This window comes from Schistocerca piceifrons, chromosome 4 (assembly GCF_021461385.2).
Source record: "Schistocerca piceifrons isolate TAMUIC-IGC-003096 chromosome 4, iqSchPice1.1, whole genome shotgun sequence".
NCBI classification, from domain to species: Eukaryota; Metazoa; Arthropoda; class Insecta; order Orthoptera; family Acrididae; genus Schistocerca; species Schistocerca piceifrons.
This window is the reverse complement of record NC_060141.1, coordinates 186508650-186520657: the sequence shown is the minus strand read 5'-3', so window position 1 is coordinate 186520657 and position 12008 is coordinate 186508650. Positions and strand designations below refer to the sequence as shown.

Genomic DNA, 12008 nt, shown 5'->3' with positions numbered 1-12008 from the left:
GCTGGTAAATCATTTAACAAAGAAAATCACCGAAAAAGTTGTTGTCAAGTCTTCAAAGGAAGACTTTAAATATGAATTCACAACATCCAGATATTGTTGGCTCCAGTATGCCAAAATCAACATGTTTGAATTTCCATACATGAGGTGCACATGGGGCCTGAAGATGGCATGCTGGATTGCCAGAACTGTTGTGAAAATAAAATCAAATAAATTCTAAAATCAGACAGCTGTTGGGACATTTTCCTTGTTAAACAAATGAAGTGTGCCTATCCTGAATAAAACTGTGGTATCACCACATCCCACCCAGCTTTTTCAACAGAACTTTGTATAAAAAAGTATTAAATATTGCTCTGATTTCCTTGCATTTATGATTAAATGAGTTATCAGATACCTAAAACAACATTACAAATGAATCTGATTCAATACTGTCCTAGTATCATATTTGTGAACAACTGAAATATATGCTGCTTTGTGTATCACAGAAAAAAAAAAATTCAGACTTCAGTGTCAAAAAAGTTTAAAACCTAAAATTTATAATCAACTAAATGAGAATATAGCCACATCAAATTTTTGCCCGATCTCCAAAATTATGTTTATAGATACATACTACCTTCATGTGGGGGGAACTTCTTTTTTACCTGGTTTCGAGCTAATCTTATAAGCCATGAGCCAATGAGATGTGCAACAATCCACGGAGAAACAAGTGCCATGAATGACAACCAGATTTCCCACTCAAAATCTGTTACATCCTTCTCGGTACTGACAATACTCCACCCTGGCTCAAAGTATATGTCTGCTGACTTCTTCCTGATGACTGTAAAAGTTTAACATTAGATGCAACACAAAATGCAATTTACAACAAAAATAATAAAATTTTTCATCTTACAGTCAGACGTTGGTGTGCGATAGTCAAATTGAATACTTGTAGATATTGGTTTAAATGAAGAATTTGTTGTTTTTCTGTAATTGTTTTTCCACTGTTTCTGGCTCATTATAAATAAAATATACAATCCTACTCCATACTTAATTTCCTTCTATTTTCAAGTTAGTAAACACACACAATGTAGGGTTGCTGACAGACTGATCTGTAGCATAGGCCAAAAATTGAATTCACTTCATACTTTTCTGAACAGAGTGAATACACATCCCACCTACAGATTAATTTAACTGAGCCCACAGGGACAGCAATGTCCAAATTCAGTATGTTTTTGCCCTCTGTTAGCTTTACTAGGTACTTGAAGCTCTCCGGGTCATTGTATGACACCTCAACACATGCATATTCACAGTATTTTTATGGCGATACCACAGACATTTTGTATAATGGCATTTTCATGTTTTCTGGCATTCTGCTCTGGTTTCCACAAAATATATAGTGAGAGAAGACATTCCTTGCCTTGTCACATTATTTGGTAGATACATACACTGTTTGGTACACACACTCGGTGATAAATTACTCTAATAACAGTCTGCATTATACAACCAGTGAGGTTAAAGAAACTCACTTTTGAGTTATAGTCTGTTTTTTGGAACATTTCTGTGTTGTATGTGTTTTTGTGATTATTTCCTTTCTTCTAGTGAGAACATGTTCTGAAACAACGAAGTTCTATAGGTGTGCTGCAGCGTCACATTTGAAGACAAGAACTTAAATTACACTGGTTGGAAATTTATAATTTATTTTTTTTACATCAAACAACCAGCAAACAAGCCTAGCTTTCCTGAATTTCTTCTCCCTGTTTTGTTTTAGAAATGATGGGAATGACAAGAAGAAGAGATACTGAGGTATCTGCTTTCACTTCCCAATAATGAGGATGGGTCCACTGACGAATGTGATGAAGTGGAACAAAAAAAAAACTTTGTAGACTTGCTGACTCAAGAGGCAGGAAAAGCAACAGCAATACATTATTCATGAACATTTTACCAGAATTACACACTTGGAGGAAGCAATGCCTCCAGGAATTCAGGAGGACGAAGATGATGCAACTGAGTAATCAAAGAGGAAAACCACAGTATAAGTACAAGTGTAATGATCTTATACAGGTATATTAATGTGCAGTCTCTTAAGAACAAACTTAATGAACTTCAGTCTTGCCTGGAAAACTTAAACTGCACTACGATTTCAATAAATGAACCCTGGCTTAACAATGAGGAACTAAAATTAAGTGTACCATTTGGATATGAATTGGCAACCAGCTACAGTACAAGTATTAAACAGGGTGGTGTATCTGTATATGTTAAAAATAGTGTGAACGTAATTTATGAAATTATATATGTAAGTAGACTGTGCATAAAACCAACATTTGAAGCTGCAGCCATAATGTTGCCAAAACAGGAAATTATTATAGCCTCAGTATAACCCCCCCCCCCCCCCCAAAAAAAAAAAAAAGAAAAAAAAGAAAACCACCCACACAATGGAGATCTGTCTGTGGAGCTTCTGGAGAAACTGATACTCTTGTTAATGAAACACAAAGATTACAGAATACAAATATTTTGGTGATATCAATACAGACATTAGTCTTAAGAACAGAAATTTGATCATTTTCTAAACACATTAAGATCCCTTAACTTGCATAAATGACAAATCCACAAAACAGGGAGCATGTCTTGACAGCATATGTAATTTTCATCTAACCGAAACACAATTCGACACAATCAAGCTAGGCATTTCATATCATGAGAGACACTCTGGCTCAGAGAAACTCTGGACAGTAAAACAACTAAAACTTCCACAGACTGTACAAAAATTATAGGACCAATTAAAGAATCAAAGCTGAACAAGTTGGTAAGTCAATTGAATTTAATAAAATGGGATAAAATAAACACCACAGGTGCAAATGAATCTACCAACAAATTTCTAGAAATGTTAACAAAATTTTGAAAGCATGTTGTCCTAAAAGCTGCAAGAAAATATCAAAGCAAAACTGTTACACCAAACCACAAAATCTAAAAAGATAGTACACCCCACATCTAAGTAGAATGAGGATCATAATACTACTCTATCATGATAGGTCCAAGCACAATAATGCTGACAAGGAAATGTACACGAAAGTGAGAAAGTTACACAGGCCTGAAATCAAGGCAGCTAAGTGCAAAGCAAATAATACATATATACTGAACTCAGTGAATAAATGCAAAACTGCATGGGGAATTATTACAAAAGAAATAAACTGCGATGATAAAGTATACCAGACACCAAATCTACCTGATATTTTAAATGCACATTTCGTCAGTCATCTGTCAGACAACAGCAGCATAATGGAGGATGTGAGTAAGGCAGAGGCACTGCTGTCAGAAATGAACAGTAAGCAGACAGACAGTTTTCACTGGACTCATTTAACAGAAAAGATGGTCAATGAATTAATAACTAAGCTCAGTAATTCTACAGCACAGGATTACTATGGTCTCTCAAATTATGTTATTCAATATACAAGAAATCAAACTGTAAAGCCACTGACTAAAATAATCAACAAAATTTTAAATCAAGGTAATTATCCAGAATGTTAAAAATTATCTGTAGTTAAACCAGTACATAATAAAGGAGATACAGCATCTCCAGTTTACTATCAACCAATATCACTTATACCCATAATATCAAACATAATAGAATACGGCAGGCATAAACAGACGAGTCAATATTTTGAACATAATGATATACTTACCTCCTCACGGTATGGTTTCAGATCCAGTCTTTCCACAGTCAAAACACTTCAGAATGTGGTAGCAAAAATATAAAATTCTTTTGAAAATAAAAATATTATCTGTGCAACACTGTTGGACCTCAGGAAAGCTTTTGATATGGTCTCCCACAATATTCTCATAAAAATGCTCTACCACTATGGAGTGAGACAGAATGCTCTATGCCTAATGCAGCCTTACTTGGGCAATAGAAAACAGCTAGTTAAGGTGTCTCCCACTTGTAAATGATCTGGTCCTGGGCCTTTCCTTTTCATTACTTATATAAATGAATTACCTGCAGTTGTATCATGTGATGCAGTGCTATATGTTGACGACAACACTCATCACGTGATACCAACCTTGAAAATGAGCAACATAGCATGGCAGTGGCAATTGAGAGGTGCACTACTTGTTTTGAGGCAAATTTACTGCAGAAGAATGATAGTAAAACTGAAGCTATTGTATTCAGTCTGAATGCTCCCAGTCATGACAACCAAACAGTAAAATTATTAGGATTGCATATAGATCAAAAGCTCAGCTGGGATACCCACACATGGAAGTTATGTGGTAATTTTAACATGTCATATCTGCTATACAAGTTGAGGAGCAATGTCAGTAAAGAACTTCTGTTATATGCATATTTTGCATTCTTACATTCGCACCTGAATTGTGGAATACTATTATGGGGCAATTCCGTAGGCTCAAAATTAGTGTTTAAATGGCAAAAGAAAGTTATAAGGTGCATAGCAGGACTTAGCCCATATGAAACATGTTGAGATTATTTTAAGAAACTAAATATAATGACAGTGCCTGGCCTATATATTTACAACTGCCTCGTCTGCATTGTAGAGGATCTAAGCAAATTTGACTTAACGGGAACAGTTCATGACCATAACATAAGAAATGGACATACAATTAATATGCCATATGCTAAGCTTGCAAAGACACTTAACAGTTACATGTATCCTGGTCCTCTCAACTTCAACAAATTACCTGAAAATGCCTACACAGTGCCAGAAAATAAATTTAAAACTAGTCTTTTTTATTACTGTTTCATGTACTTATTGTTAATTATGCGTTCGATTATTTATTTGTCATTCACTGAACTACATAGTTCATTTATCTTTTAATTAATGTGTTAGGAAACTTCTTGTTTTATTGACATTTATACTAATATGTATTGTATCCATCTTGGATTATAACATTGTAGTTAATAAAATTTGTCATGTCGAAGTTTATATTATTATTAATGTATTAATACTGGCGATACCAACTGCATGTAAATATGCTCAAAGGTGGAATAAAACATTTGTATTTGTAAATAACACAATATACTTTGGTATGCTTTTGACCAAAAGGCTAATGAATTTCCTCTGATCCACGAAGAAAAAATAATTATTTCCTTTGTGTTTTAATGATTCTATTACCAAATTTGTAAGCGGTCAAATAATCTCTGTGCACACCAGAAAAAGAAAGATGAAATCAAGATCAGATCTTCAAAACTGATCATAATTGGGCACAGACTACTTTACATGAATGAAAGAATATCTATGGCTGTCCTAATCTAGATGGGAGTAAATATACTTTAGCTGACACACAATTGGTCCGGCCATGCCCTTCCAGGTGTTAATGCTTTATCGTGACTAACCATATTCAGGAAACTTACTAGGAATTTGAATTGTAGCGATAAAACAAAGGTTCCACTTTGACAGTTTCCACAAGCCTAGAGCCATAATTAATTAGCTCAATGCTCGTCTGAAGCAAGAACACAGCTTTTCGAGTGTTACAGCTACTGATAAGAACATGGTAAGCCACAATGGCCATTCATCTGCCGAGCAGCATATAATTTGAAGGTGGTAACAACTAGCATTAAGTAAAATTCACCCCCAGACATGTGGTGTTTCACATTTGGAATGTTAAACAGGAAAAATTACAAACAGAACTATTCCAATTAAACATATCTATAACAAGTGTTTTGGTGGGCAAACTGGTTACATGTAATTTATAAAATGTTAAAAGAACTGGTTGTCAATAAATTAGTAGATTGCATTTTTTTCAGTGAACTATTGTACCAATATTACATTATTTTTATTCAGATATCCTCAATGAACACAGTTCATGCAGTCACTCCACAAATGTACCAAATTTAACAGAAAACATTAAAAACTTACTAACATAAAACAGTGTAAAACATATAAAAATGCTATACTCTACATGAAATACCTAATGGTAAAATACAGTTTGCTTCCACAAAAATAAACGATCAAAGACTCAACAACTTACCAAGAAAGAAGACACTCCCACACTCTGGGTTTTATGGCAGATTTAATAGTAACAGATTATCGAGTTAGAGGCCATGGAAATTGGCATGCAAATAGTCTAACGACAGGCTAATAATCTGAAGTTACTATAATATTATTGGCCAGTTCAATACAACACAACATTAGCACAACAAACATCCACAAACGAACGGTATCTGCACAGGGAATGATGTTTTACGGTGACTGAGGTTCTTGTTATTAAAAGCTTGGAGCAGATTAAAAACTTGAAAAGATAAAACTAAAACGTAAAGCTTCCATCAGCAACGTAAATTTATTTGAGAGAGAGAGAGAGAGAGAGAGAGAGAGAGAGAGAGAGAGAGAGAGAGAGAGAGTCATAAAAACATAAAAAAAATGTTCAAATGTGTGTGAAATCTTATGGGACTCAACTGCTAAGGTCATCGGTCCCTACAAAAAAACATCGCAGACGGCAAAAACGGACTACTCGGAAGAATGCACCGATGGCTCGCTGTGGTATTCACTGGATCCCTTTTAGTTTCTATACATACTGGATAAAATATTTCAGTCGTGCCGGTTACTCAACAAATTCCAATACTAAGTACAAATGTGCATTGTCTTTATATATTATTTACTGCATTAACTTAAAAATGTAAACGTCACTTCACACATATGAGACCATAACAAGTGCCCGGGACTACAAATGATTATTACTCACATTCTCTTTTTAGTAACACACTATAAACCGCCGTCAAAATACCCGACAGCCACACCACCGCATAGGTCAATATTTCTACTTTGTTTAGGTCTGCACACATTGCAGCATATAGTTGTTACTTCACGTCGCACGCTAACTCGAACCTCGTCAACAAACATTTGAAAAGACACACCCTGTAGCACTCCCCCCACCACTCATGTCACCATTTTCGCCAACTTACTGACACATATCATTACAGATATTCAACAGCATTTCTGCCAACTTGTTAACATGAACGGCAATACAAAAACGTAAATCGTCCAGTCATCTTGGTGGAGTTGGAAGCTTTCGTTGAAGTTTTCTCCGTGTTTGCGAATTAAATTTGGGCTTTGAAATGTACCAGTAGTGTTACTGCATTTCCAAAAGAAAACATCAGCTTTGAGCCGCACTTTATTATGAAGTACTATCACAGTCTAACATAACAGTCGCGACACTTCGCCTCAATTTCGTTGCCTACCGCGCCAGCAGCGCCCCGTATCGTCGGAATTCACTTGCAAACTGCATGTAGGAGCAGAAAATGGCTAGTTAATAGCAGACGAGAAGACCTTATGAAAAAAGACCCAGTTTACCTGTATAATAATATTAAGTTTTGTTCGCTACATTTCGAACAAAACCAGTTCATGAGCGCAGACAATAATAAACTCGTGTGGAGTGCAGTACCCACACTGTTTGACATCCCAAATAAACCACCTCAACTGACGATGAACAAGAAACTGCCACAAAGATTCGATGTTCCACCTAAAGTTGTAAAACAGTCCTTTGACACAGAAGCAGCCAGTTCAACTCTCCATGTATCAGTGCCAGATTCGTGTGAATCGTCAACACAGACCTGCTATGACGATGAAGTGGTTAGATTAAGTGCAGTTATTCGTGTCTTGCAAAATCGTAATGTTTGTTACGTATTTCATTCACTTCTGTTGTTAGTCACATAATTTTCCTGGCTTCCTTCTTGTGATGACATAATTTTGTTAGCACCTTGTTCACTGACAGATTGTTTGAAAATTATTCAAACATTTGGTTTTGCGTGAAATGTAATGTAATCAAATCATTATAATGTTTTCAACGTATTTCACCCACTATTTGCCAGTTGCTTGTCCCACTTAGAATAATATAAAGATGAAGGTCGTACTTGTGGCAACAGGCGACAATGACAAACACAGTAGGCCTACAGAACGATTAATGAGCTGTCGATTGCTTTTGCATATAGAGGTACATGTCTGTGCTTCTTATGTGTGAATCTGTGTGTATATATTCTTTTGATATCAACGAGATAAGCTGCAATTCTATCCAACGTCACAAGTGTTTCTTCACGAACGTGTTGCAGCTTGCCATTGGATTCATGGTTTTTGTCCATACTTGCGCTTATCTTAGAATCATTTTTAGAAACATATACGCCTTCTGATACTACACAAACCCTTGGAGACAAGAAAATAACTCAAATATTTCGTTAATTACGTAAGAAATGGATGCAAAACAAACATTATCCTCACGACACGTCTGATGTTCACCTTACTCGCCACTTGGAGTGCTAGTGTCGCTCCATCTGTCAAACGGTAACAACTTTTGCAGCAGTGAGTGTCGCGACTGTTATGTTACACTGTGTTTCTAGCTATGCAACAAGGTTGTGGCTGTATATAACGTGCACAACAAACAACAGCTAATAACTTATAAGAAATTGGTGTGAAGACTGGGAAATTACACTAAAACACAGAAAACATTAAGCTGGATTGATTAACCATCAAACTTTATAACTAATTAGTATTACAAATATGTTTCATAATTAAACTTTGAATTTCACATATCATCAAAAGTTCAGTTGTCTGCCTAAAATGAGAACACTTACAGCACCTCTCACTCCCACAAGCTCCCCTAACTGCAACTCGCTCACACTCACTAGTCCATCGCTGTTAGTCGCTTGTACACATCCACTCCCACTTGCCCACTCTCACTCACTTATTCACCACAACTCATTGTCATTACCTCTTTGTGTCTGTCACTGTCTCCTGCCCTCAGCCACTGTGTCATTCGTTCTTTCCTACTACCACTGCCTCCTCTCACACTCACTGTCTCCTCTTGCTCTCTCTTACTGCTACTATCGTTCATTCATTCCCACTGCTGCTGTCTCTTCTCACTGTAACGATCTCTCTCTTCCTCCCTGTCATTGTAACAGACTCTGTCTCGCATTATCACTGGCTCTCACCCACTTTTATTTTCTTCTTCTCTTCATTTCTCTGCCACTGGCACAGCATCCTACACTCTTTTCCTAGCACTGTTCTGTGACTTGTCAACTACGTTCTGCTGCCACTGTGCTCCTCTCTTTCTCTCATACTGCTGTTGCCTCCATCACTCTTCCTATATCACAACCACTGTTTCCTAATGTCCAGAATATGCTACTTTTCCGTCTCTTTCCTACAGCCACTGTCTCCTTCTCTCCCAGCTCAAAAAAGTTCGAATATATTTGCATGTTAAACTTTTCGGGAATTTTTTTAAAAGTTCTGAATATGGTGGAATGAGGCAGCTGATATCCCAATTTTCTATCAGAGTCCTTTAAACAGGAGCATAGTCGCCTTTTTTGTGCTCCAATAGGAGCATCTTTCCACTTGTTCCCTTCTTTTCCCTGCCATACTAGGATATGTTACTCATGTGAAAAGAACTGTATGGCTCAGTAAAATGTTGATAGTTTACTTATGTAAAACTGAAGTAACACAATACTGTCCGCCCTGTTAGCCAAGCGGTCTAACGCACGGCCTTCCGGACTGGAAAGGACTGCCTGGTCCCTGGCACGAATCTGCCCGGCGGACTTATGTTGAGGTCCGGTGAGCCAGCCAGCCTGTGATGGTTTTTAGGTGGTTTTCCATCTGCCTTGGCGAATGCAGGCGGTTCCCCTAATTCTGTCTAAGCTACACTATGTCGACTATTGCTGCGCAAACAAGTTCTCCACACTCGCGTACACCACCATTACTCTACCATGCAAACATAGGGGTTATACTCGTCTGGTGTGAGATGTTCCCTGGGGGGGGGGGGGGGGGTCCACCAGGGGCCGAACCACACAATAACCCTGGGTTCGGTGTGGGGCAGCGGAGGGGTGAAGTGGACTGTGGTAGTCATCTTGGGGTTGTCGACTACTGCAGCTGCAACGGGGATGGAGCCTCTCCATCGTTTCTAGGTCCCCGGTTAACATACTATACAATACAACACAGTACTGATTTTACACCTCAGACCAGATTTTACGTGCACAAAAATTTTGCATGTGCTTCAATAATACAACATAGGGTTCCCAGAACCCTTCTGATGATAACGGAGACATTTTATGGCATATTTCTCCATGTCACTTCACTTTATAAAACTACATTTCCGCCTCACACGGGGTTTTACATGTATAGGAAGGGTGACTTTGAACCTCTGTATCTCCAAAACGGGTAAAGATATCAAAACATTCCAAGGTTGTTCGAGATTGGGATCCTACATTTTATGGCGTAGAGTCATGTGCCAGCATGTCAGTCGGGAACGGTAGAGCAGAGAGGGCTTTGAGAAGACATCAGCCTACTGTACGCTGACCAACCCCTCTCCAGTACAACAATGCAACAGCAGTGGCCCCTATGTGAAGAGGACATAAGCGCCGCGCCCGACTGGTCACGGCCAGTTCTACAGCAGCTTCAAGACTAGCAGCAACTCGGATGGAAGTGTCAATTCTAATCACTTGTTTGTACTTTTTATGCAACATGGACTTGGGAACTGTTGTACTGAAGAGATTTCTTATTTTGTCTGTCGCCCTTTGCTTGCAACACATCTGTATAACACGAAGTTAAGTATTGTATTTTTTCATTTTGTAATAAAACTCATAACACGATTTGTTTGAATTGTTTGTCTATAGATCTGAGGAAGCAGGTTTCCTAGACATCCCATAATTGACGACTAGGCTGGATTTAACACTGCAAATATACCATAAAAATCACATCCGTTTGCTGTACATAACCATCTTGGAATCTGCGGCTCGGTTTTGATGCGAACAAATTGCAAAAAATTTTTTGGTGGTTTTATAAAGAGCCCCCTTGAACTATTGGTGCCTTCAGAAACCCTTAAGGGCCACCATAGACTACTTCAAATGCAAAAAGAACCACCCAATTTGCTCCATGTAATGTTCATACTTTTACACTGTGCTGTGGTATAGTTACTCTAAGACGACCCTTCTGTTGAGTATACAGAAGGTCCTAGTCCAAGAGCAATCTAGAACACTTGATCTTATATTTATGTTACCAACAAATCTGAGGTATGAACCACAGAAGAATCCTGTCGTTATGTGCAGCGTTTTGAACCACATATGTGAATGTAGACTTTCCTGGCATGTACAGTTGATGAAAATCTCTTGAGTTTCCATCCAGGTGGTAATATTATCAAACCGCCATATTTCAACAAGTGACGTACTCATCATTTCTGGCGAAGTGTCGAGTTTCGCAGATACCATACTACTTGTATCTGCGGTGTGCGCCCCCCCCCCCCCCCCCATCTAGCACAGGGAGGCGGAGTGCAGTGAGGCCGCAGGGCGGTGTGTGGTGGAGGGGGGGGGGGGGATGAAGTAGCGGTGGTGGGGGTAGCGTGCTCGCCGCTTGCGTCTCTGTCAGAGCATTCCGGTCCTGTATTGCATACCGCACTCAGCTGGTCTCTGTTTACAATATTCTCGTGAATCCAAATTTTGATGGACCCTTTTATGACATTGTCCCAATAGCCAGTGGCTCGGCAGAGCACTTGGTGTTCTCAAAGTCCAATGTATGGACTTCTTGATGCTATGTTCTGCTATCGCCGATTTCTCCATCTGCTCCTGACGCACATGCCAGATATGTTCCTCGCAGTGTTTAGAATACATCGCTGCATTTGCCCATGTATTGTTGACCACATTTGCAGACGATACTGTAAATTCCTGATACGTTGACTTTCGCAGAGCCGAGCCACTCTTTCGTCTCCAGCGGTGGTGGAAAGACGGTTTTTATGGGACCGCTGTCAGCGGAAATTGGGAGGCGTCTGGAAAAATTGAACAACAATTCGGGTGGTGCGTTAGCAATGATACAGAAACTCAGAACCATGCTGTGAAGTCATTGGCTGATAGCACCACGAGATCAACGCGATGAGGAGTTTTGTTGCCGAGATAATTCGTCGAGAGCAGTGGTTTGGAAGTCAAGTAATCAGGTGAAATGCTTTGAAATTACGGGAAAACCTGGTAAAATTGCGCAATTCATGTGAAGTACGTAAAACTGAAGGAGAATACGACATAAATTATTGTTATAGTGCTCCGACCTCGGCAGTTT

The 12008-nt window shown here is 38.6% G+C and overlaps 1 protein-coding gene across 2 annotated transcripts in view; it reads right to left on the bottom strand.

Moving 5' to 3' along the window:
• The window catches only part of LOC124795132 (protein-cysteine N-palmitoyltransferase Rasp), a 174729-nt gene extending 167856 nt beyond the window's left edge, over positions 1–6873 (bottom strand). Inside the window, exons 1-2 of one of the 2 annotated variants that reach the window (XM_047259008.1) lie at positions 6667–6873; positions 639–814 (exon numbers count right to left, since the gene is read on the bottom strand). In XM_047259008.1, coding sequence (XP_047114964.1) covers positions 639–814; positions 6667–6766 — 276 coding nt within the window. In that variant the 5' untranslated portion in view covers positions 6767–6873. The remainder of the gene's footprint in view (positions 1–638; positions 815–6666) is intronic. The other variant, XM_047259009.1, reaches the window with a different exon arrangement.
• Between the last annotated feature and the right edge of the window lie 5135 nt (positions 6874–12008).